The following is a 22,277-nucleotide window of genomic DNA, read 5'->3' on the forward strand; positions in this document are numbered from 1 at the left end:
GGTGCCAGTCCTGGGGCTTGAACTCAAGGCCCAGGCATTGTCTCTGAAGTTTTTGTGCTCAAGTCTAGTGCTCTACCACTTTAGCCACAGCTCTGCTTCTGGTTTTTTAGTGGCTAATTAGATATAATAGTTTCAGTGACTTTCCTGTTTGGGCTGGCTTTGAACTGTGATCCTCCCATCTTAGACTCCTAAATAGCTAGAATTATAGGTGTGAGCCACAGGTACCTGGCAGGACAAACTTTCTTTTTGGGATAGTTTTCCCAAGTGTTCAATCATAACCTCAACAATCATCATTTATGAGTCCAAGTTCTTACTAGTTAAGAACTTGTGATTAATTAGATATGAATTTCAGGGACTTTCCTGCTTGGACTGGCTTCAAACTGTGATTTTCTGATCTCAGACTCCAAAATACCTAGGATTACAGGTGTGAGCCACCAGCACCCAGCTTGATCATTACTTTTACTGTAAATCACAGGAGCTAATACATCACTAGAAAAACCACCAGTTGGAGACTTAGGCTTAATGTCACCCAACAACAGAAAGATGTGCTGAGCAAAAATGCAGTCTTTGCATTTAGTACTAAGCACAGTTATACTAGCATACAATATACAACAGGTCAGGAAGCCATCATTCCTCTGTCCTTCATATCATTCACGTCTGCACACACTCTTACAATGATATGAAGTATTTATGGAGTTTAACCTGGTGACACGGATGATGAATAATACAGAGTCTCTTCTCTCAAAGATTATGATCTATTTATGTCAGCTCCTCACCGTCAAGTGACTTTAGCCATTAGCAGGCCTATTTTCCAGTGCCATGCTGTCCAGGACTATATTCACTGACCACATTAGGTAAAGAGATATGCTATAACTACACGTAGGGTCATGAAGATTTGGTTGAAAAAGATGAATGTGAAAGACATGTTAAATTTTCCAAACAAACAAAGCTATATGCAGAGTTCCAGAGACTTTCAGTTTGAGGCCAGCTGAGGGAAGAAAGGTCTTTGAGACTTCATCTCCAAATAACCAGAAAAAGCTATGGCTTAAGTGAAAGAGTGACAGCTAAGCAAGTATAAGGTCTTGAGTTCAAATCCCAGTACCAGCCAGAAAAATCTCTAAAAAATTATTACATGTTGAAATGATAATATGTATCTTATATTAGGGTAAGTAGAATATTAAAATTAATTGCATCTGTAACTAGGAGAAGAATTCATAATATAAATGTGGTTTGTATTATATTTCTTGTGGACAGTATTAGATAACCTCTTTCCTCTTCTCCATTTCCTCTCTTTTAGAACTGACTACATTTACTTTCTCTGGAAGCCACTTCTAACCCTCATGTGTAGCACTTGCATAATCTGTAGTTCAGTTTTGTTCCTCCACTTCTGAAATCTTTACCTGATTTGACCTTCTAAGGGAGGGACTTACAAACCAGTGCAGGACTTCATATGATCATCTTAAATATAAGATCTAAGAGTATAACATGTAACCTTTGAGGTATAACTGGGTCTTAAAAACTCTTGTGCCTATCTTCCTGTCTTTTCTTTCTTTCCTTCTTCCTTCCTTTCTTTCTCTTTCTTTCTTCCTTCCTTCCTTCCCTTCCTTCCTTCCTTCCTTCCTTCCTTCCTTCCTTCCTTCCTTCCTTCCTTCCTTCCTTCCTTCCTTCCTCTCTCTCTCTTTCTTTCTTTCCTTCTTTCTTTCTTTCTCTTTCCTTACTTCCCTTCCCTCCTCCCTCTTTCTCTCTCTTTTGGAGGTACTAGGGTTTGAACTCAGAACCCTGTACTTACTAGGCAAACACTCTACCACTTAAACTGTGCCCTCAGACCATTTAGTTTTCAATTTCTGAATAGGGTCTCATGTTTATGACTGGTCTGGCCGGGACCACTATTTTCCTACCCTAGCCTCCCACATAGCTAGGATGACAGATGCATAGCACACAGCTTTTAATTGGTTGAGATGCGGTCTTGTGAACTTTTTGCCTGGGCTTCCTCAATCTGCAATCCTTCTAATATAAGCTTGCTGAGTAGTTAGGATTACAGATTAGAGCACTCCAGGTTTATTTCTCTTAGGCAAGATGCTAAGTAATGCAGCACTGTCCATTCATATGTGGGGTGTGTATCAATTTTATGGTATGCATTGTGTGTAACTAGGTATAGTTAAAATTGCAGTATGCATGGTAACATGTGTCCATTTGCAGAAAGGTCCATGGCTCAGATACAGACTCATTAATTCTCAGAGTTATTTTGTGGTCTTCAAAATGAATGCCATCAATCAACTGTAAAACAGAAGTATAAGGAAGAGAAGGGCAATCATTTTTTAGAATGTATTTTCTTATCTTTAAGTAGATGTACAGAAGTCATCCCTTTCAGCATTCTTACCCCTTCCTCCATCCGCCCTTTCCCTCACTCTTCTTTAATGTTGTAGGATATACACTGGATTTTTCACTGCATTCTCCTCCTCTTCCCCTCTTCATTTGTCCACCCTTTTCCGCTTGATTCCACCTCATTGCATTGAGTACCCACTTTATAGTGTTTTATTTTGTTGAGTTTTGCTTTTGCCTTTCCAAGGAATGATACTGAGCTCTCCCTTGAATCTACCATATTTTAGTTAATACATTTGTATACACTTGTGTACCATTCAATGTATTTACTTGTAAGTGTATAAGCTAAATCTAGCTTCCGCAGATAAGGGAAAACATGTACCCTTTGTCTCTCAGGGCATCACTTACTTCACTTCACATGATTTTTGTCTAGGTCTTTCCATTTCTTTACAATGGTACACTTTCTTTCTTTCTGATAGATGAGTAAGATTCTATTGTGTTTATATACTACATTTTCTTGATGATATTTTTCTTTTTACCAAAACTGTGTAGAATGAAGGAAAGTAAACACTGTAAAAAAAAGTTATGTAACCTTTGACCCCAAACTTTGATAACTTTGCCTCTTATGTGGGTTTACTTCAATGCTTACCTTAGCCCAGAAGCAATTTGGTCAAGCCAAACATGTTAGTGACAGAAGATGGCCTGTCCTTAGTCATGTTTGGGGGCTGGGAAGGTGGCTCAGTGGTAGAGCGCTTGCCTTGCATGCATGAGGCCCTGGGTTCGATTCCTCAGCACCACATAAGCAGAAAAAAAAAGCCGGAAGTGGTGCTATGGCTCAAGTGGTAGTGTGCTAGCCTTGAGCTAAAGAGCTGAGGGACAGCGCCCAGGCCCAGAGTTCAGGCCCCACGACTGGAACCCTCCCCCCTCCCAAAAAAGCTTACTTACTCATGTTTGATGGTTAGATATTATTTGAGCATATGCATGACAGTACATTTATTATTTGTGATAAAAATTTATTTTATGAAACTGACTCAAAACACCAAAGGTTCTGGCACTTAAAATTATAGAGCCTTTTCATTAATTATTAATATAAAGAAAATCACTGCATCTAGATAAACTAAGTAGATTTAAATAAAACTATAAGGCTTTATCTTGTTAGTGGAGGGATTGTTAAAATCATTAATTCTGGATCATGTTCTTAGAAAAGCATAGTATAAGATAGTATAAGATATATGTATATGTATAAGTATATGGATAGTATAAGAACTTGATTGACTGAAAGGGCTCACATGATGTCTCTGATGTCACTTCTGCTATGAAATCATGCTTTCCTCCCCTGGAGGGGGGGAGGTTGGTTGGTTGGGTCATAAGCACTTTGCTTATATTTCCTATTTTAATGTCTGAAAATATACTTATTGGTGTTATCTCATTGTAAACACTAGACTCTTTTAGTCACTTTTATAATTCCATGACGTTCCCATGTGTTTTTTTTTTCATGAAAGGTGTCAACAAATGTAGATGGGATAGAATTTGTGTGAATTGTGTGTGAGCCTGAGAGTCATAAACCTTAGATTTTTCCTAGTTTAGTCATTGAATATTGTATAATATTTCTTGGAAGCTTGGGCTTCTCCTCTCCCTGTACTCCCACCCATTTTCATGGACCGTTCTGTCCTGAACTTTGCTGTCCTTTAGCTTACATCCTGGTACATACTTCCATTGGCATCTCAAAGTAAGCATTTTATTTATTTATTCATGTATTTATGTATTTGTTTAGCTGGTCCTGAAGCTTGACCTCACGGCCTGGGCTCTATCCCTGACCTTCATTTTGCTTAAGGCTAGTGGTTTACCACTTGAGCCACAGCTCCAGTACTGGACTGTTTGGTAGTTTAGTAGAGATAAGAATCCCATGGACTTTCCTGCTCAGGGTAGCTTTGAACCACAATCCTCAGCTCTTACCTCCTGAGTAGCTAGGATTACAGGCATTTGCTCTACTAAACATCCTTGTAGTTTATGGGACAGAGCACATCAACTTTACTGCTTAGCTAGAAAAGAGAGAAGGAATGTCATGTCTAAAGGCACTTAGTAAATGGCTAAGATAGGATGCAAAGCTAGATTAATGCAATGTCTGATGGCCTCTAGCTATTACTGCAACTTGACTTTTAACCAGAATTCTGTTCTGAGAAAGTGCACAGTTAGAAAGGACTCAATGATTACTCATAGAAGAAGCAAGAAGACACAAAAAATAAAAATTAAAATTAAAAAAAATAAAAAAAATAAAATTATACACTGTCATGTAAAAAAAAGAAAAGAAGAAGCAAGAAGACCTTTGCAAGAGTGGCTATAGGGAGGTCACAAACTTGGTGATTGAGTAGGAATGTAGAATGCTGTCAATAAATAAGGGTTTGGTAAGTCAAATCGGAGCTCTTTCTGGTCTGCCTGGAGCTTCTTCAGTGGCCTTGGATAGTAACTCTTGGGGCAGTACAGGACAAGAACTTAACTTCATTGATTTGCTAGGACAGGTGGTAAGTGGATGGGCTAAGGGTTTTGAGGAAAGAGGAAGTACTTTTTTCATATGACCAAATACCAGTGTGGTATTGCAAAGTGGAGGGATTCTGGAAGGCAGGTGAACCTCTTTGCCTTGATTCCTTCCTTTAAAATGGGAGGGAGTAGAGGGATGGATAATTACCAGCTCTAAATCCCTAAATTCTACGAAAACACATGGGTTCACGACGCCTTTCACATATCATAGAATCAACTGGCAAAAAATAAATTTGCTGTATAGTTTGGGACCAACGTGGGTCAGCAACGACAGTGTTGACATTGGCCATTCTTTAAGGATGACAGTTTTTAAAAAATGTTTATAAACCCCTGTGCTTAGCTAAGATAGAAATGAGCTTGTTATTTTCCTTGCCCTAGTCCACTTGCTTTTTAAACGTCTCATTCTGTGTGTAAACAACTCCTTTTGGAGGTGCAGAATTTAAGAACCAGTTTTCTGCGATCGTGGGGATTCCTTTGCACAGCAGTCTTCTCTTCCAGTATTCGGGGCTCATTTTTTTTTTTTTTTTACAGGTTTGTGCTAGGACTGCTTATGTTGCAGCATTGTCAAGAAATAGACGTCTCCGAATTGCTGAGGTTTAAGTTCTACATAGTTAACAGGCTGGGTTACCGAAGGGTCAACAGGAAACTTCGAGGTAAATAGTGGTCTCCAGAGAAAGGCTGGGCGCTTCAAAGCCTCACCAACCCCTCGCCAGAGCAGACCATTAATTTTTTGCGCGGTCACCCGGCCTTGCAGCGAAGCGAGCCAGACAGTGCAGCCCCGGTCAAGCTGCCGGCTGGGAGGCGTCCTAGGCAAAGGCCCCTCTCCTCCCGCTAGGGGCAACATCCTGGGGTCTTTATCCTCCTAGGGGCGACTTGGTGACTGCTGGGCTGGGAAGGTGGGAGTCTGCCAAGGCAAGCGTCAGTTGTTTCCCCCCAGAGACGGCGGCACTAGAAACTCTCCCGACCCAGGGAGCGGATTAGAAGTGACAAAGAAAGCGAGAGGGCCCTCCGTGGAGACCTGGGGGTGGGGGTGGGGGTCGTGTGGAGGAGGGGTCCCGAAGAGGGGCTGGCCCCACGGTGCCCAGGGCTGGAGGACCTCCGTGCAGAGGCTCGGGAAGCGTCGGGGCCAGGGCAGGGGGCGCCCTGATCTCCCGTTTCTGCGGCGCCACAGGGGAGAAGCGATCGCGGCGGGCGGAGGCCGCGGGTGGAGGCTCGGGGTCCCGGGGTCCCGGGAGGGAGGCGGCCGGGTGGCCGCGCGCTGGCCCCGCCCCGCGCCGGGAGCGGGCCGCGCCTCCGCCCGCCGCGTGTGCGCGGTGTAGTGCGCCCAGCCCTCCCCCTCCCCAGTCCCCTCCCCCTCCCCTGTCCCCTCCCTCCCCTCGCCGCCGCCCCTCCCCCGCGGCTCCGAGTGAGCGCGAGCGCCACACAGCCCCGGGCCGCCGCTGCCGCCGCCGCCGCGCGCGCCGAGACGCCGAACAGGTGGCCGGAGGCTGCGGGCGCCGCGGCGGGGAGAGGTGCGGGGAGCGCCAGGCGAGAGAGGGCGGCCGGGCCGGGCATGGTAGCCGAGGAGCCCCCCAGTGCCGCCGGCCCGCGCCCCTGAGCCGCCCGCGCCCCAGCGGCGGCCGCGCCGCGCCCAGCGTCCCGCCGCCCCGGCCCGGGGCCGCTCCGGCCGCCGTCGGCGAGGGGCGCGGGCTGGCCCGCGGCGGCGGCGGCGGCATGAAAGTGACCGTGTGCTTCGGGAGGACCCGGGTGGTCGTGCCGTGCGGGGACGGCCACATGAAAGTTTTCAGCCTCGTCCAGCAAGCGGTGACCCGCTATCGGAAGGCCATCGCCAAGGTGAGGGGCCGGGGGCGCGCGGCCGCCGGGGCCGGGAAGGGGGGCGGCGGGCCGCGGGAGGCGGGCGCGGAGGGGGCGGAGGAGGGGAGGAGGAGGTGAAGGCGCCGGGATCAACATGGCGCTTCCTGGAAGCGGGAGGAGGGAGACGGAGGGGAGGCGGGGAGAGGGAAAGTGCGGCGCTGGCCCGGGCCTCGTCGGCGCCCCTCGGGCCGCGGGCCGCGGAGTTCTCCGCGCTAGCCGGGTCCGGGGCGCGCCCCGCTCCCCCGAACGCCCCTCTCCCTCGGGGCCCTGTCCATGGGGCGGGCAGCGCGGGCCGGCGCCCGGAGCCCGCGGGGTCGCCGCTCCAGCCTCTCGCGCGGGGGGCGCGCGCTAAGCCTGGTTGGACGCGCCTGTCCCGGCCTCGGGTCCCCGAAACCCAGCCCCAGGCCTCTGCAGGCTTCAGGCCCCGCGGCAGAAGCTGGGAAAAAGCAACTCTCCCTCCCCCTTTATTTCTTTCTTAGTGTGAAAAGAGTTTGCCCATTCCACCCACGGCGGAGCGCGGCGGAGTGCCTTCTCTGCCCCACTCCCCTCCCCGGGCGGGGCGGAGCGGAGAGCGGGGCCCTGAGCTTCTTCCTCCCCTCCCAGTGCGGGCTGCGGGGTGGGGACTGTCGCGGGGTTCGGTCGGGTCGGGTAGGCCGCCCTGAGAGGGACACCGGTTCGCTTTAGCCCGGCGCGGCTGAGCGGTGAAGACGACTCCCGTGCGGTTGGGCTCCCTAAAGCAGCTCGATCTTGCCATCGGTCACCGAATTGAAAGTTTTCCTGCGAGGACCTGGGCTTTTACCTATCCAGAACTGCTTCCATATGGTGGCCGTGCTACGGGAGCCTGGGCCTGGAGCAGATTTCCCTTTTTCTTGGTGGAGTGGTAACATTGTCTCCACTGAACGGCATTCCTCTACAATGTGTCAGAAGTGAAAAGGCATTCGGTTAAATTGTTTTATCCACTGTGTTTGACGACAGCCCATGCTGAAGAAGTTTCTCTGGGGCACCTGAGGATATCCCCCTTTATAAGAGCTTAGTGTGTGGTGGACAGCTTTTTACTCTGGTATTCCGATGCGGGCCCCCACAGTGCAGAAGAGGCTTGGTTGGATCCTGGGGCTTTGTCTGCCTAATTGTGCGTTTGCAGGGTGCTCACGGTGACATCCACCAGTTTTCTCGGAAACTAGAAAGACATTTATTTATTTAGGCTATTGTTTTGTTTTCATTGTGTCTTGGAAAATTTAGCGTATATTTGGCCTTTTAAAGGTACTTTTGAATGGCTATTTAGGAACCTGACAAAAGAATGGAAGATGTGGATTTCATTTAACAGCTGTAAATGTTCCTTACAGTTGGTTGAATTCTGATTGAAAATCAAACAAAATTAGAAATTGGGTACCTGTTTTATCTTGTAAAGTTGACCAAGGGAAGAAATTTGCTAATTTACATTTAGCATTTTTAAAGGGATCGTGTGTGTATCCTCTGTCTCTATTCTATATATATATATACACATACGTATATATATTATGACAATGATGATAAGTTGTGAAAAGAAAAGAAAAATACAATAATACATACTCTTGGTGTATCTGGTTCCTGGTGCTACTTTTACATGCATGAAATTAGTTATATTTCATCACACATGCATTTGTTGAGTTGTCTGTTTGGGAGATAAAGATGTAGTTCTTTGATTGAATAATTAATTTGTTCCATAGAGAGTAAACATTTGCTGTGTTCAAGGTACTTTGGGGTTGTCACTGGCTGCTTTGTGGAAGATAGGCTTTAAAAAGGTAGTGCAAGAAGCTGGGTACTTGTGGCTTGCACCTTTAATCCTAGCACCTTTAATCCTTTAATCAGCTGCAGAGGCTGAGATTTGAGAATCTTGGATTTGTTGCTAGCCCAGGCAGGAAAGTCTGTGAGATTCATTTCTAACTAACCAGCGGAAAGATGGAAGTGGAGCTCTTGCTCAAGTGGTAAGAGCTCCAGCTTGAGTGAAAAAGCTAAAGGACAATGCTCAGGCCCTGTGTTCAAGCCCCAGCACCAGTGTGCACATGCACATCCACACACACACACATACACACACACAATAGTGCGAGAGCTGCACAGTAGGAGGCCAATTGAGTGTGGTATGGTGGGGAGAAGATGTCTCTGAGAGTACTTGGTGTCTCCTCTGGACTTATTTTTCACTGTTACCAGTGGTTGTTCTACAGTAGGCTGGGAGTACATAAAAGGGAATCTGAGAATGGGTCACTGTGAGTGGAGAGAGCAATCTATTGAGTCAAGGGTTAGAAGAGATGTCCATGTGAAGAAGGGAAGGAAGGAAGGAAGGAAGGAAGGAAGAAGGGCTGTGGTGACACAAGTTGGGGAGAAGACAGAGCGAAAGGCGGGAGCGGGAGGAGAGAGAGAATGATTCTGGACTCAGAGCTGATTCAGGACTTCCAAAACTATTCCTATGCTTTTAAATGCAGCTAAAAGTTTAGCAGGCCAATTTTAAGGTGGGATTTCCAGTGTGCAAAGTTCAGTAACTAGTTTACAAGACTCTGAAATGTTGCAAGGGTCTGTATTTTTTTTTTTAAATAAATTCATCTGTAATTCTTCTTAAATTGTTAGGTAATGATTAAAAAGAACTTCCTCCCATCTTCTGTGAGGTGATTGTAAAGTAAATATGAACTCATACTGTTTTAACTATCATACTCTTTTCCTGCTATGTGAAGAGTTGGGTAGCTGAGTTCTTGAATATTTAGGTTGCTAGGTGACATGTGGCATGGGGAACTCCCATCTGGGGGGAAAAGTAGGGGTACATCATATTTGTTGTATAAAACACAAAGAAGAAAAAGCCAGGCACAGTGGTTCATCTATGTATGTATAATCTCAGCTATTCAGAAGGCAGAGACCAGGAGGATTGTGGTTCAAGGTCAGTTCAGGCCAAAGTTAGCAAGACCCTATATCAATGAATTAGCTGGGGATTGTGGTTTGATTTTTGTCACCCTAAATATCCAAGGCTTGGGCAAAAAATAGCTATTTGAGAAATAGCTAAAGGAAAAAGGGCTAGGTATGTGGCTCAAATGGTACAACACACCTAGCAAGGGCAAAGCCCTGAGTCCAAACTGTACTTCCAAAAAGAAAAAAAGTAAAAGCAACAAACACCCAACTCACCAAAGCTTTATTTTGTGGTGTGGTAAAGCTATTTTTTGGCATTCTATTTGTATATTTGAGCTGTTTTCAGGTTAAACAATCAATTTTTCTGGGCAGCAGAATATCATATCTTAGTACCAGAAATGTCCTCCATAAGCAGATATTTGAAGGCTTTACACTTAGTCATATGTGATCTATAGTTTTCCCTCTAGTGAAAACATATTTTTGTGGTCATGAACACCAATGGGAGAAAATGGCTGTTTGTTCTCATTTGCCCTTCCTCCCAGAGGCACCCTCTGAGCAGGATGCTGTGCTACACACTGAGAACTGTGTTGCCAGGGTTTCTCATGAGTCTAACCAGATTTGACTGTTTGTGTCAGTTCCTGTGCTCATGGCCTCCTGCTTAGGATTCCTGTAGGACACAGGGCATAGAGCACCAGCTTTGAGGGATTTGTAGAAGGGCTGCTGAATTTCAGAGGTGAGAGCTACTATTGTGGTGTGGTGAAGACCAAAAGTCATTTAGTTCTTGGGGTTTGCATTGTATGGAAAGAAGTGTGTGTGTGTGTGTGGGGGGGGAGGGCAGCACTTTCTCTCTGAGTAGCAGGGTGTTCTGGCATGGTGGAGAGTTGTGTGATTCTGTAGGTCTATGTGGGTGTCTGAATCTGAGCAGCATCTGCTGCCCTTCTGGGAAGTAGGAGGGAAGGCATTAAACCAAGGTGGTTCTGACATTAGGGCCACTGTGGCTTCTTTGCATGATTTGCATAAGCTGGTCAGAATCAGGCTGTGGAGGACTGTGAATGCACAATGAGACTTGGGGACTTTATGTATATTGTCTAGGAAGGACTCCAGAACTTGTACAGGATAGCAGGTAAGCCACAGAGAGATGACATTGGCAGCTGTTTGGATGAGAGTTGCCTTGGGTGTTAGGACATGCTACTAATGGCTGCTGAGTGATAGAAGATGAAGGGACTTAAGAGCAAATAGAGGGAGAGGAGCTTCTGAGGCCTCTAGAATTCACTGTTTCCCCTTCCCACAGCCGCCTTCTTCTGAGGAGGGCATTGTGGACTTAGGTAATTGTCCTTTTACCCCTGAGCAAGCTAACCCTGAAGAGCCTCACTTTCCTTACCCTTCCTCACCTAACTCCTTTACAGGGTTCATATGAGTATTGAACAAGATGATACATATGAAATTTTCAGTACCAGGTCTGACTCACAGTAGCTGCTCAGTAAAGATGAATTGGATCACTAATGGTTTCATCTGTTAAGGGTCAGACTTCATGGGAAGCTTTCCTAAGTGTTCGAATCTTCCTGCCTGCATTTCCCCTCTCTCCTTGAAAAGGCAGTGTGTAATTTATTTGAAGAATGGGTAGACTGTTACTATTTGCTTATATGGTGTCTCAGTCAGGATTGGCTGAGTGTATGGAACAGAGATTTACCAATGTAGGCTTTATGATTAGGGAGATATTTGGGCTTTGATTTTTGGGCTACTGTTTCTGTTACTCAGAATGAAATTATTTTAGAATTAGTAGCAGTTTATTATTTACCAAGTTAACTTCAGTGTATGCACATAAGCGCTTTTATTTATTTATTTTTATGTGTTGTGGGGCCTGAACTCTGGGCCTGGTGCTGTCCCTCAGCTCTTCAGCTCAAGGCTAGTGCTCTACCACTTGAGTGACAGCATCACTTCTGGCTTTTTTCTGCTTATGTGATGCTGAGGAATCAAACCCAGGACCTCATGTATGCAAGGCAAGCACTCTACCACTGAGCCACCTTCCCAGTCCCGCACATAAGTTTTTGAAAATGTGTGTTAATGACTAAAATCTTACCATTCATGGCTTTAATGAGATACCCTGAGATTGATATGGAATTTTTCTGTGAATAAAACCTATGACTGCATGTTGTCACACAGTTAAAAGCTTATTGAAAGCTCAGTGAAACAGTTACACTGTGGCAGAGAAAGTAGAGGCAAACTATAAATAGTAAAATTAAAGGAACATTGTTATTTTGTTCACAATTTTCTGTCTTCCCTCTTAAAGGGGGGGAACATAGTCAAAAGACTGATTTCAAAATTCAGATCCTTCTCCTTCTTGGCTGAAGTGCCTGAGACCCCCCCCCTTTCCCAGAGGCCAGCTAGATCCTGCTGCCCCCAGATAGCTTGTCCTTGGTGGGGACCCCTCCTGTTTTCCAGACTCTACAGATTTACTCCACCCACTTGGACTTTTGTGCACTTTCCTGCCTCTGCTCTGACATTTTCCATCTCTTTTGCCTGGAATGCTTGCTTTCTCTTTGCAGGCATCCAGTGAGGCTCTCTGGAGCCTGGCTGTGAATCAAGCTGTGTGAGACTCTCCCTCCTTTGTGATTCTCCCTTGAGGTGAAATGGTTGATGTGATGGTCCCCACCTCTGGCTTTCTTGTCTAGCCTATGTCTCTCACATAGAGGTTGAGAAAATACAGAATTGAGAATAAACACATCCCGTGTATTCATACACAGAAAGGACAGTTCTAGGAAGACTGGAATCAACGTGAGCTTATTTTAAGGACTTTAAGGTTGGATGTGTTTGGCCTACTGGCACAAGCAGCTTGTAAGTAAGACTAAGATTTAGAGAGATTTGGAACACTTGGGAGATACTCATTGGTGTCAGCTATTTTGAAGGAGTTAAGTCTGCTTTTTTTTTTTCTGACCAAGCAGAGGGGTTCTGACCAGTCCTGGGGTTTACACTGGGCTGGGTTCAAGGGAGGTGGCCAGGCAGTGTGAGAATCTGTCCCTGAAACACAACTAGGCCTGGTCTGGCACCTGTAACTCTTTGTCAGTTGGGATCCTTGGGTTAGGGCCAGAAGTAAATAGAAATATTTAGGATCTGAGATTCACAGAGAGATTCTGGCTGATAGGAAGCACTTCTTGGCTCATGATGAACATGGATAAATCAGTTGTTACAGGTAACATTTAACATGCTGCGTGGATCACTAACCTACAGATGGATTTTCCATCTGTCCTGGAAGATTTTACCTCCCTGTCAGAGTTGGATGCAGGTTGCTCATGGTGTACACTCAATAGGCTATCACAGCCCTCTGTATTTTTTTCTGGGATGGAAGGAACCAGATAAAATGAGGCCATTGGATTCTTCCTTTACTAGTAGAAGCCAAATGGCATGCTGGGTCATCCATACAGTATGCTTTCCTTCTCCTTGGCCATTTAACATTCTCAGCTATTTTGCCTATATTTGGTACCTGCTCTGCTTAACATGGAATTTAGAAAACAAAATTTTAATGAAATGAAATGAGAAGTTCAGTGATTAAGAAAGACTACTAATTTTATCTGTCATTCTATTTTTTTTTTTTAAATTTGTGCCATTCCAGGGTTTGAACTGAGAGCCTTTAGCTCTTGCTGTGCGCCCCCCCCCCCCCCCCCCACTCATAACTGATGTCTCACCACTTGGAGTCTCCTGAACTTGTCTGCCCAGGCTTTGAACATTGATCTTCCTGTTCTCAGTGTTCTAAGTAGCAGGGATTAGAGATGTGAGCCAACAGTGCCTGGTTTGTCTCTGTTATCATTCTTAAAATTTTCTGCATTTGAAAAGGTTATGATGTGGATGCTGGCTCACTCCTGAATTCCTACGTACGTGAGGCTAAAATCTGAGGATTGCAGTTTGAAGCCAGCCTGGACAGAAAAGTCCCCATGAGACTCTTGTCTCCAGTTAACCAGAAGTGGAGCTATGGTTCAAAGTGGTAGAAGTGCCAGTCTTGAGCAAAGGAGCTAAGGGGCAGTGCCTGGGTCCTGAGTTCAAGCCCCATGACTGAGCAAACAAAAAAAAAAAGGGAAGAAATTATGAAAAGAAAAGCCCCCCTCCTTTTTTCCTCCTTTGGTGTATTGGTGTTTGAATTCTGGTCTTCATGCTTGCTAGCCAGTGCTGTACGACACCTCAGCCCTTTTTGCCGTAGTTACTCTTCACCTTGGACCTTGTACTTTTACCCAGGGCTCGCCTCAGACTCAGATCCTCTTCCACTTGAATAACTGGGATTACAGGCATGTGCCACCATGCCTTACTTATTTTTGAGATAGGTTCTTAGTTACTTTGTTAGGCTTGGGCTTACCTAAAACTGTGATCCTCTCCTTCTATCTCCTTAGTAGCTGGGATGATAGGTGTGTGTGTACTGTTGCACCTGGCAAAAATGACTTTCCTTTATTAGTCTTTTTTGTCTTGCCTGGTCTCCTATCTTTAGGTGGCTTATGCCATTAAATGGTATTGTTGATTTTTCCTTTTTGTCTCCCAATTGATATTGATACTTAGAGGTAACTCCACATGCAAATGACTTTAAATGACTTTAAATAGCAGATATCTTTTTCTTTTAAAGATAAACTATGTAACATATAGAAAAGAACTAAAAGTACATTTATGCACAAATTTGTACACAAATGTTCATAGTGGCATTATTAATAAGATCTATTGCTATTAATAGCAATCTATTTCTCAGATATTACCAGCTGACAAAAGTATGAGCAAAATGTGATGTATATCTATATATCTCCACACATTAGAATAACACTTCGTCATAAAAAGGAATGAAGTAGTTTGAAGCCAGATCAGGCAGGAAAGTCCGTGTGACTCTTATCTCCAATTAACCACCAGAAAACTGGAAATGGTGCTGTCACTCAAAGTGGTAGAGGCCTTGCCTTGAGCAAAAGAGCTCAGAGGCAGTGCCCAGGCCCTGAGTTCAAGCTCTGCAACCACCACCACCACCACCACCACCACCACCAAATCAATGAAGTAATGACACATCCTTGAACACAGATGAACTTAAAAACATTATTGTGGGGGCTGGGAAGGTGGCTGGTAGAGCGCTTGCCTTGCATGCCTGAGGCCCTGGGTTCGATTCCTCAGCACCACATAAGCAAAAAGAAAAAAAGCCGGAAGTGGCGCTGTGGCTCAAGTGGTAGAGCACTAGCCTTGATCTGAAGATCTGAGGGACAGCGCCCAGGCCCAGGCCCACGACTGGACCCAAAAACAAAAAAAAACAAAACAAAAAAAACATTATTGTGTAATAAACCAGTTCCCAAAGCACCATATTGTGTGTTCCCATTAATGAGAAATGACCAGAGTACCTAAGGGATGGATGATGGGGAGTGACTGCAATTGAGTGCACATTTCTTTCAGTGGTAATGAAAATGTTCTCAATTTAGTTAGTGATAATGGCTGTACAACTCTATGAATATAATAAAAATATTTAATCATATACTTTAAGTGGATGAATTTTACAGTATGTGATTATATCTCAATAAAGATGCTAAAAATAGATTACATAAGCCATCATGAATAAAACTCCATTTTTAGACACTTTATAGATCTGAGAATCCTATAAAATAACATTTGTTTGTGTGTCAGAGATACTCCTAACACCTTGAATGAAAATGGGCTGTTTTTAGGAATTTTCCATACAATGGATAAACCTTGCTTTCTCAGGCCTGTATGATGTATTCTCTTACTATCTGGTAAGCTCCTGATTGCTGAGTCTCTGAGTCCCCTTGTCTTGTGTTGTCATCCACCCAGAAAGGCCTTCCCAGTTCTGCTTCAGAAACCTCCTCCTGCTCCATACCTTTCTGTTTTTATTGAATGAAGGTTGGCCAGGATATTCCAAAGAAGTCCACAATGGAAGAGGCTTTTTACAGTATTTGCTCTCAGTGATGTGGAGCAAGCTTTATGTTCTCCATTTTATGTCCTCTTCTTACCTTCAGAGACGCTGGGTGGGGCACTTGTTTTTAACTATACCAGCACATCTGGTCTGCATGGCCGATTTGGGGCTTTGTGGATTATGAGGCAAGCATGACTGGCTGTGGTTTTCCAGAGGAGGAGACAGGGCACTGAATGTCACACTCTACTCACCATGCTGGGAAAATATTTTGTTTGCCTTAGTTTGGAATGACAAGGCTTGTCTTGCTCAGACATATGCTGTTGAGAATCAGGGCCAATTGTGCTTAGGGTATCCTTCAAAATTCCTTATTGTTTCAAGATAATACCTTTTAAGATAAATCACATGTTCAGAAATGACTTACTAAGTAAGACTGTTGCCTTTGTGAATTGTGATTCTGCAGGATACTAAATGTACCTATAGGGATTCAGGTGGTTGGTACTGTTATGGTATACAGTATAAGTACTGTGAGTGATCAGAATCAGGTCAATATTTTTGCTCTGTGTTAAAATTCAGACACTAAAAGTTTTGGAACTCAGATGTATTTGTGTGTATATGTACATCTGTTTGTGGTATGTATAATGTGTGACATGTAGTTTGATATGTGTGTATGGTGTGGTCTGTCTGTATGTTGGTATCTGTATATGTGTATGATTTCTGTTTTTTAAAATATGATTTTATTAAAGTGTTGTAGGGAGGGGTTACCATTTCATAAACTAGGTAATGAGTATAGTTCTTTTTGGACAATCTAACCCCTTCCTTTTCTTTCATCCAGCTTCCCCTTCCTGTCCCTGCCTACAAGTTGCATAGTTCATTTTTACATAGTGCATATTGAATACCATAACTGCATTTGTTCGTTCCTCCTCATTCTATTTCTGTGCTCTCTTTTTGTCCCCCTCTCTTAAAGACAAAATCTCAAAGCAAAACCAAACAACCAAACTCCTGTTTCCATTTCCTGGAATTTGTTTTGATAAATAGTATTGATAAATAATATCTGTACTGCATCCCCTTAAATTAGAAAACTAGTCTAAACTAGTCTTTGGTGCCAGTACTAGGGCTTGAACTTTGCCTGTCACTATCCCTTAGCTTTTTCTGCTCAAGATTGGTGCCCTACCACTAGAATCCTACCTCCATTTTTGCCTTCTTTGCTGATTACGGAGATAAGAGTCTCAACAGACTTTTCTGCCTAGGCTGGCTTTGAACTATGATCCTCAGATTCTGAGTAGCACAGGTGTGAGCCACCAGCACTTGACTAGGAGCATACTTTTGAAAAATTCTCTTTCAGATACTCTACACTAAAACCCAGTATTTCCTTTCCAATAGTAAATAACTCACTCTATGTGTTCCCCAAATGAAAATGGCTGACTGATGAGAATCAGGTGCCTGTGGCTCACACCTGTAATCCTAGCTACTCTGGAGGCTGAGATCTAAGGATGGTAGTTCAAAGCCAGTCTACCACAAAAGCTGGTGTAACTCTTATCTCCACTTAACCCCTCTCCCAACAAACAAACAAACCAACAAACAAACAACTGCAAGTCAAGCTGTGGCTCAAGTTGCAGAGAGCTAGCCTTGAGCAAAAAGGCTCAGGGATAGCACCCAGGCCCGAATTCAATCCCCAGGGTCAGCACAAAGAAAGAAAAAGGAAAAATAAAAAGAAAGTATTCTTTTTGCATAGGTAGTTTATATAACGATAGGATTTGTGTTTTGTTCCTTTTATTTATAAAATAAAAAAATTGGGAAGCCTTTTCATTTCTGTGTTTTAATTTTTTATTCCTAAATCTAAAATTAAGTGGGGGAGTTAATAAATAAAATTTCCAAGAAAGCCATTTTCATATGCCACAAAGATGTTTAAGATGTGTAATTTATAATTCTGAAGCCTAATATTCAAAGTCCTATGTGAATGATGTTTAGCCAGGTTTGTACCTAGCAGTACTAAGCTGTAAACTGAGATGTCTCTGATTACAGACAGCAGCACTCGCAGAAGAAAGTGGCAACATGTACAGGATGGGATGTGGGTTCTGGTAGATTGTCACACAGGATATGACTAGTCACTGAATCTATTAAAGTCAAAAGTAGGATTTGATACCTTCACCACTTCGTTAGAGCTCTGGGAAGAAAACCTTTGGGACAGATGCAGAGGATCCATAATGGAAGTGTGTTATATGGGGTGGAGATGATTTAAATAACTACATCTGGAAGATAGGGGCATTTCTGCATTTAGACTATGGCTTCATCTCAGTGCCTTAGGCTCTTTCTCCCTTGGCAGTTTTGCTCAATGTTGGCACTCTGCCACTTAAGGCACAGCTCCACTTCTGGCTTTTTGTTGGTTATGGTGGTGATAAGAGTCTCATGGACTTTACTGCCTGTGCTGGCTTCAAACCTCCATACTCTGATCTAGCCTTCTGAATAGTTAGGATTACAAGACATAAGCCACCACTGCCTGGCTGATTGAAGTATTTTAATAGGCATTAAAAATACATTTCCTATTAAAACTTTTAAAATTTGGAATGAATGAAACTAGAAACTCAATGCTGTTCATAAAAAGCAGAGGTTTGTTTCAAAGGCTTTTAGCATTTATTAATTACTGCAATTCTGAAATGACACTGGGAGCTCAAGGAAGTCACCTGAGTTATAAAACAGAGGCAAAGTCAGCTGTTTTGTTTTTGTTTTTATTGACTTCTAATCCTTTCTTAAGAAGTTCCTATGATTCATGTACTCATAACCCTTCTTTACTCTGTCCTGGATCTTAAGATGATGACTTTTGATAGCCAGATCAGCAATACAGGAACACAACAGCATCCTTTGCCTAGGTAATTGTAAGGACAGACAGATTGATGCAACTTTTAATACTTTAGTTCAGCTAAAGGCACCCATTGACAATCACCTACCTGCAGACTTCACCCAAGAGTTGACCTATTTATTATACAACAGTGAGTAGTGTCTTAAAGATGTGTTCAGTATTGTTTTGTCAGACTTGGAAAATTATCAGCACAATAGTTTCCTACTCAAGAAGACCATCACTTTCTTATCTATCTTTTCCAGACTGATACAGAAGTTGTTTTTCTTTCTGAGAATCTTAAACATCTTATTAGTTAAAATATTGCTTCTTCCCTTTTAGGGGAGTTGTTAAATAGTGATTAAAATAATAAACTGCTTCCAGTTATGCAATATTGCTATTTTGACTCCATTCTCTTCCAGTATTTGTTTTCAAACATGCATGCACTTGAACTTCAAAGCTTCAGTTTCAGGCCATGAAGGAGAGAGCAGCACAGATCGGAATTCATAGATATTTCATCCTTTTACATTTTTTGTTTTTGTGCTTTGCTAATGAAAATGATAAATAGTGTGCTTTCAGAAGATTTCTGGAATAGTCAAGCATTTTATAACAAAACTGTTGAGAAATAATTGGATGAATTTTAGATAGAGTATAATCTGTTTTGATCTCAGGTGCTGCTTTTCACCCATGAGAAGGGGAGCTTTTTTCATTATGGATTCAAGGGATTGGTATAACCAGTTCAGTCTTTGCTTTTGATATTATAAAGCTTTTTAGGCTAGGCCAGAATTGATGAGGGAATGCTATTGCAGAAGCTATTGCTGTATGACTATTATGTGTTTTCCTATCAGCTTGGGGAGCTGTTGAGAAAGTGTCTTTAACAGTGATACCAAACATATTTTTTAGGCCCAGTTTATTGAGAAGAAATTTTAGAGATGTGGGAGGAGAACCCCAGACAATGCTGTCAGGATATAGTAGCAGTAATGCTATTATTGTCAAAACAAGTGATTATGGAGTGGGGGCTTTGCTCAGTTCTATAGAGGACTTGAATAGCAAGTGAGAGATCTTGAATTCAATCCCCAGTAGCATCAAACAAACTAAGAGTAATGATGTTATGGTGCATGTGTGGCCTAGTGCTTTGTATATATGTATGTTCGTCTTATGGAGCAGTGGCAATGACAACAGTCCTGAGTTTCTAGGAGAGCAAGCAGAAGTTAAAGAGGATAAGAATATTTGAGGCCTGACTTGGCCTTCTTAGGCAGAACCCTGTGACTGCAGAGGCTATGCTACAGTGTGAATCACTGTACCAGACACAGTGATAGGGCCCATGCACCATAAGATACTGTAATTCCACAAGAAAGATGATGTCCTTACAGAAGAACAGTTTCTTTTTTGACATGGGTTTGCCCGGATGGCTTATGAGTAGGAAAGAAATACATCTTGGGGCCGGGCGCTGGTGGCTCACGCCTGTAATCCTAGCTACTCAGGAGGCTGAGATCTGAGGATCGCAGTTCAAAGCCAGCCCAGGCAGGAGAGACTGTGAGACTCTTATCTCCAATAAACCACCAGAAAACCGGAAGTGGCACTGTAGCTCAAGTGGTAGAGCGCTTGCCTTGAGCTGAAGAGCTGAGGGACAGCGCCCAGGCCCAGAGTTCAAGCCCCACGACCAACAAAAAAAAAAAAAAAAAAAAAAAAGAAATACATCTTGGGCTGACCTTTATGTCAGTAAGGGTTAGGGATGCTTGTCTGTCAAAGATCCTCATGACTTAGGGATAGTCCATAGAACAACAGAATTGGCATTTCTTGGAAACTTGTTAGAAATACAGGTTCTTTGGATCCATCCTAGAACCTCTGTGTGAGAATCTAAATTTTAACTCGGTACTTTGGGAGTTTTACGGCATCTATGATTGAACCTTGCTGCAATATAGAGCCTGAACATGTTTTTGTTTTTTTTTTTAAAACAAAACACCAGTGGCTTAGGTGACACAGAAACCAGAGGAAGCTGATGTCTGGGTCAGGGCTGGGTAGCCCTTGTACACAGCTTTTCAGGGGTTCTCTGTGCAGCCAGGATGGAGGGCTGCTGGTCTAGACCAGCTCCCAGACCTTTTGAGGTTCTTGCATCTTGTGATGTGGGATCCTGCTCTGCCTTTGTCTGTGCACTGGAAACTCCAGAGCATAAGTTGAGAGGGTGCCCAGGACTGTCACCTGTATGTGACAATGGGGCAGTCAGTGCCTCTGCATTTTTGAAATTTCTGACTTTTGAAATAATGGAACTGTTAGCTTTGTTGAGTTTTATTTGTGGAAACAGTTGATAGTGTGTGTGGTAGGTATTCTGTAGGAATTGACTTTTAGTGATGTCTAGTTGGAATTGAGTAATCACTCTACAAAATGGGTGAGGAGGGAGGAAAGTCCAGGCTGAAAAATGTACAAATCTCATATGTCCTCCATCCTATACTGTAGAAGGACAATAAGATTTTTATTATTTTTGATGAAGTAGAGATGAAACGTGAGCAGTGGACTAATCCCTCTCTTGCTGGTTTCTTTTTATGCTTGTTTGTGGGTATTCCTCAGCTCACTGGAGGAACAATAATTGGGAAGCCTGTGGACAGTCTTTCACAAGGCCAGTTAGGGGATTCCTTTTATGCCTCTTAGGAATTCTCTCTGAGAGTCCTGTCTCTGTACCAGAGATCCAAGGTCCTGGCCATAAGTCTCTGTGGACCTCCTCCTGGGCAAAAATATCTGCTTGCTTACAGGACCACTTTATTATCTTTGACTTAGCATTGTCACTGCTTTTCCTGTCATATGGTCCCTATAGCTTATCTTTCTTTCCATAAATTTTATGGATCATTACAAGTAGAACTTATCTTTCTTTTTAGAAATCTTATATATTACTAAAAGTTGGGGAAGGAGGACAGATGACTAGCACAGAATCTGCCAGCCTTCATTTAGACATATGGCATGGGGCTGGACTCATGGACAACACTCTGGGGCTGTCAGATCTCCCTCTCAGTCCCTTCTGTGGGTTCCTTGCGGTGCTGTGTGTATTTAGCAAGCCGAGAACTTAGCACAGAACACTGAGTGTTGGTGAAGTGACTGCAGCCAGACACAATTTTGTCCAGGGTATTTTGAGAACTAAAATATGGAATTTTCAGAAACAAAATAATGATTAAAATCTTGTCTTTAAATATATTGTAGTTAGTTTGTCAGAAGTGTGCTGTGTGCATGTAGAGGAATATTGCAATGAAATCCCCTCATACTACAAATACATACCAACTAAAAAAAAGTTTAAAGAAAAATTATACTGTTGCTAGAAGAACATACTATTACTAAATTTTATTGAACTGAAAGAAATTACTTTAAGCATATACGACGTTGCTAACAATGCCCAGGTAAACATTGTATTCTTATCTAGAAGTTTCAAATGGTACATAACCAGAAGCTGATTAGTAAAAATGTTGTGTGAAAATTACTGTGTATTTAGGTAATGCTGCATAACAAGCTACTCAGAGTTAATGGCTTAAATCAAAACCTGTTTATATAGATCTCATGCTTTGGTGGGAATGAGGACAGGCTCAGTGTTTCTTCACCACGTAGGGTTACTCAGAGTATTCAGCTGATAGGTGACTTAGCAGTGGGATGAGGGCGTTTCAAGGTGGCACTGATGACATGTTTGGTGTCTGTTCTTCAGAGCACCTGCGTGTGGTGGTTCCAGCACTCAGGTCTCAGGATAGGTAAGTATATTCCGTGGTGATTCTGGCTCCAGAGAGACATAGCAAGGAAACTGCTACTCTGGGAAAACGTAGACAGTGGAAGGCTGCACAGCATAACTGCTCTGGCCTTCTGTTTACGAAGCACATCACCAGGCCTGCCTAGAGTCAAAGAGTGTGCCCATCTTTCTTCTGACATAGTGTGTGTGTGTGTGTGTGTGTGTGTGTGTGTGTGCGCGTGTCTGTGTGTCTGTGTCTATGTCTGTGTGTGTCT

At 43.4% G+C, this 22,277-nt stretch overlaps 1 protein-coding gene across 11 annotated transcripts in view; it reads left to right on the forward strand.

Annotated features, from left to right (window-relative positions):
• Positions 1-6,551: 6,551 nt before the first annotated feature.
• The window catches only part of Pard3 (par-3 family cell polarity regulator), a 636,430-nt gene continuing 620,704 nt past the window's right edge, over positions 6,552-22,277 (forward strand). For all 11 annotated transcript variants that reach the window (XM_042685969.1, XM_042685972.1, XM_042685970.1 and 8 more), the window contains exon 1: positions 6,552-6,693. In XM_042685969.1, the coding sequence (XP_042541903.1) occupies positions 6,574-6,693 (120 nt within the window). In that variant the 5' untranslated portion in view covers positions 6,552-6,573. The remainder of the gene's footprint in view (positions 6,694-22,277) is intronic.

The sequence above is a fragment of the Dipodomys spectabilis genome, unplaced genomic scaffold, assembly GCF_019054845.1.
Source record: "Dipodomys spectabilis isolate Male_0828 unplaced genomic scaffold, ASM1905484v1 ptg000096l, whole genome shotgun sequence".
NCBI lineage: Eukaryota > Metazoa > Chordata > Mammalia > Rodentia > Heteromyidae > Dipodomys > Dipodomys spectabilis.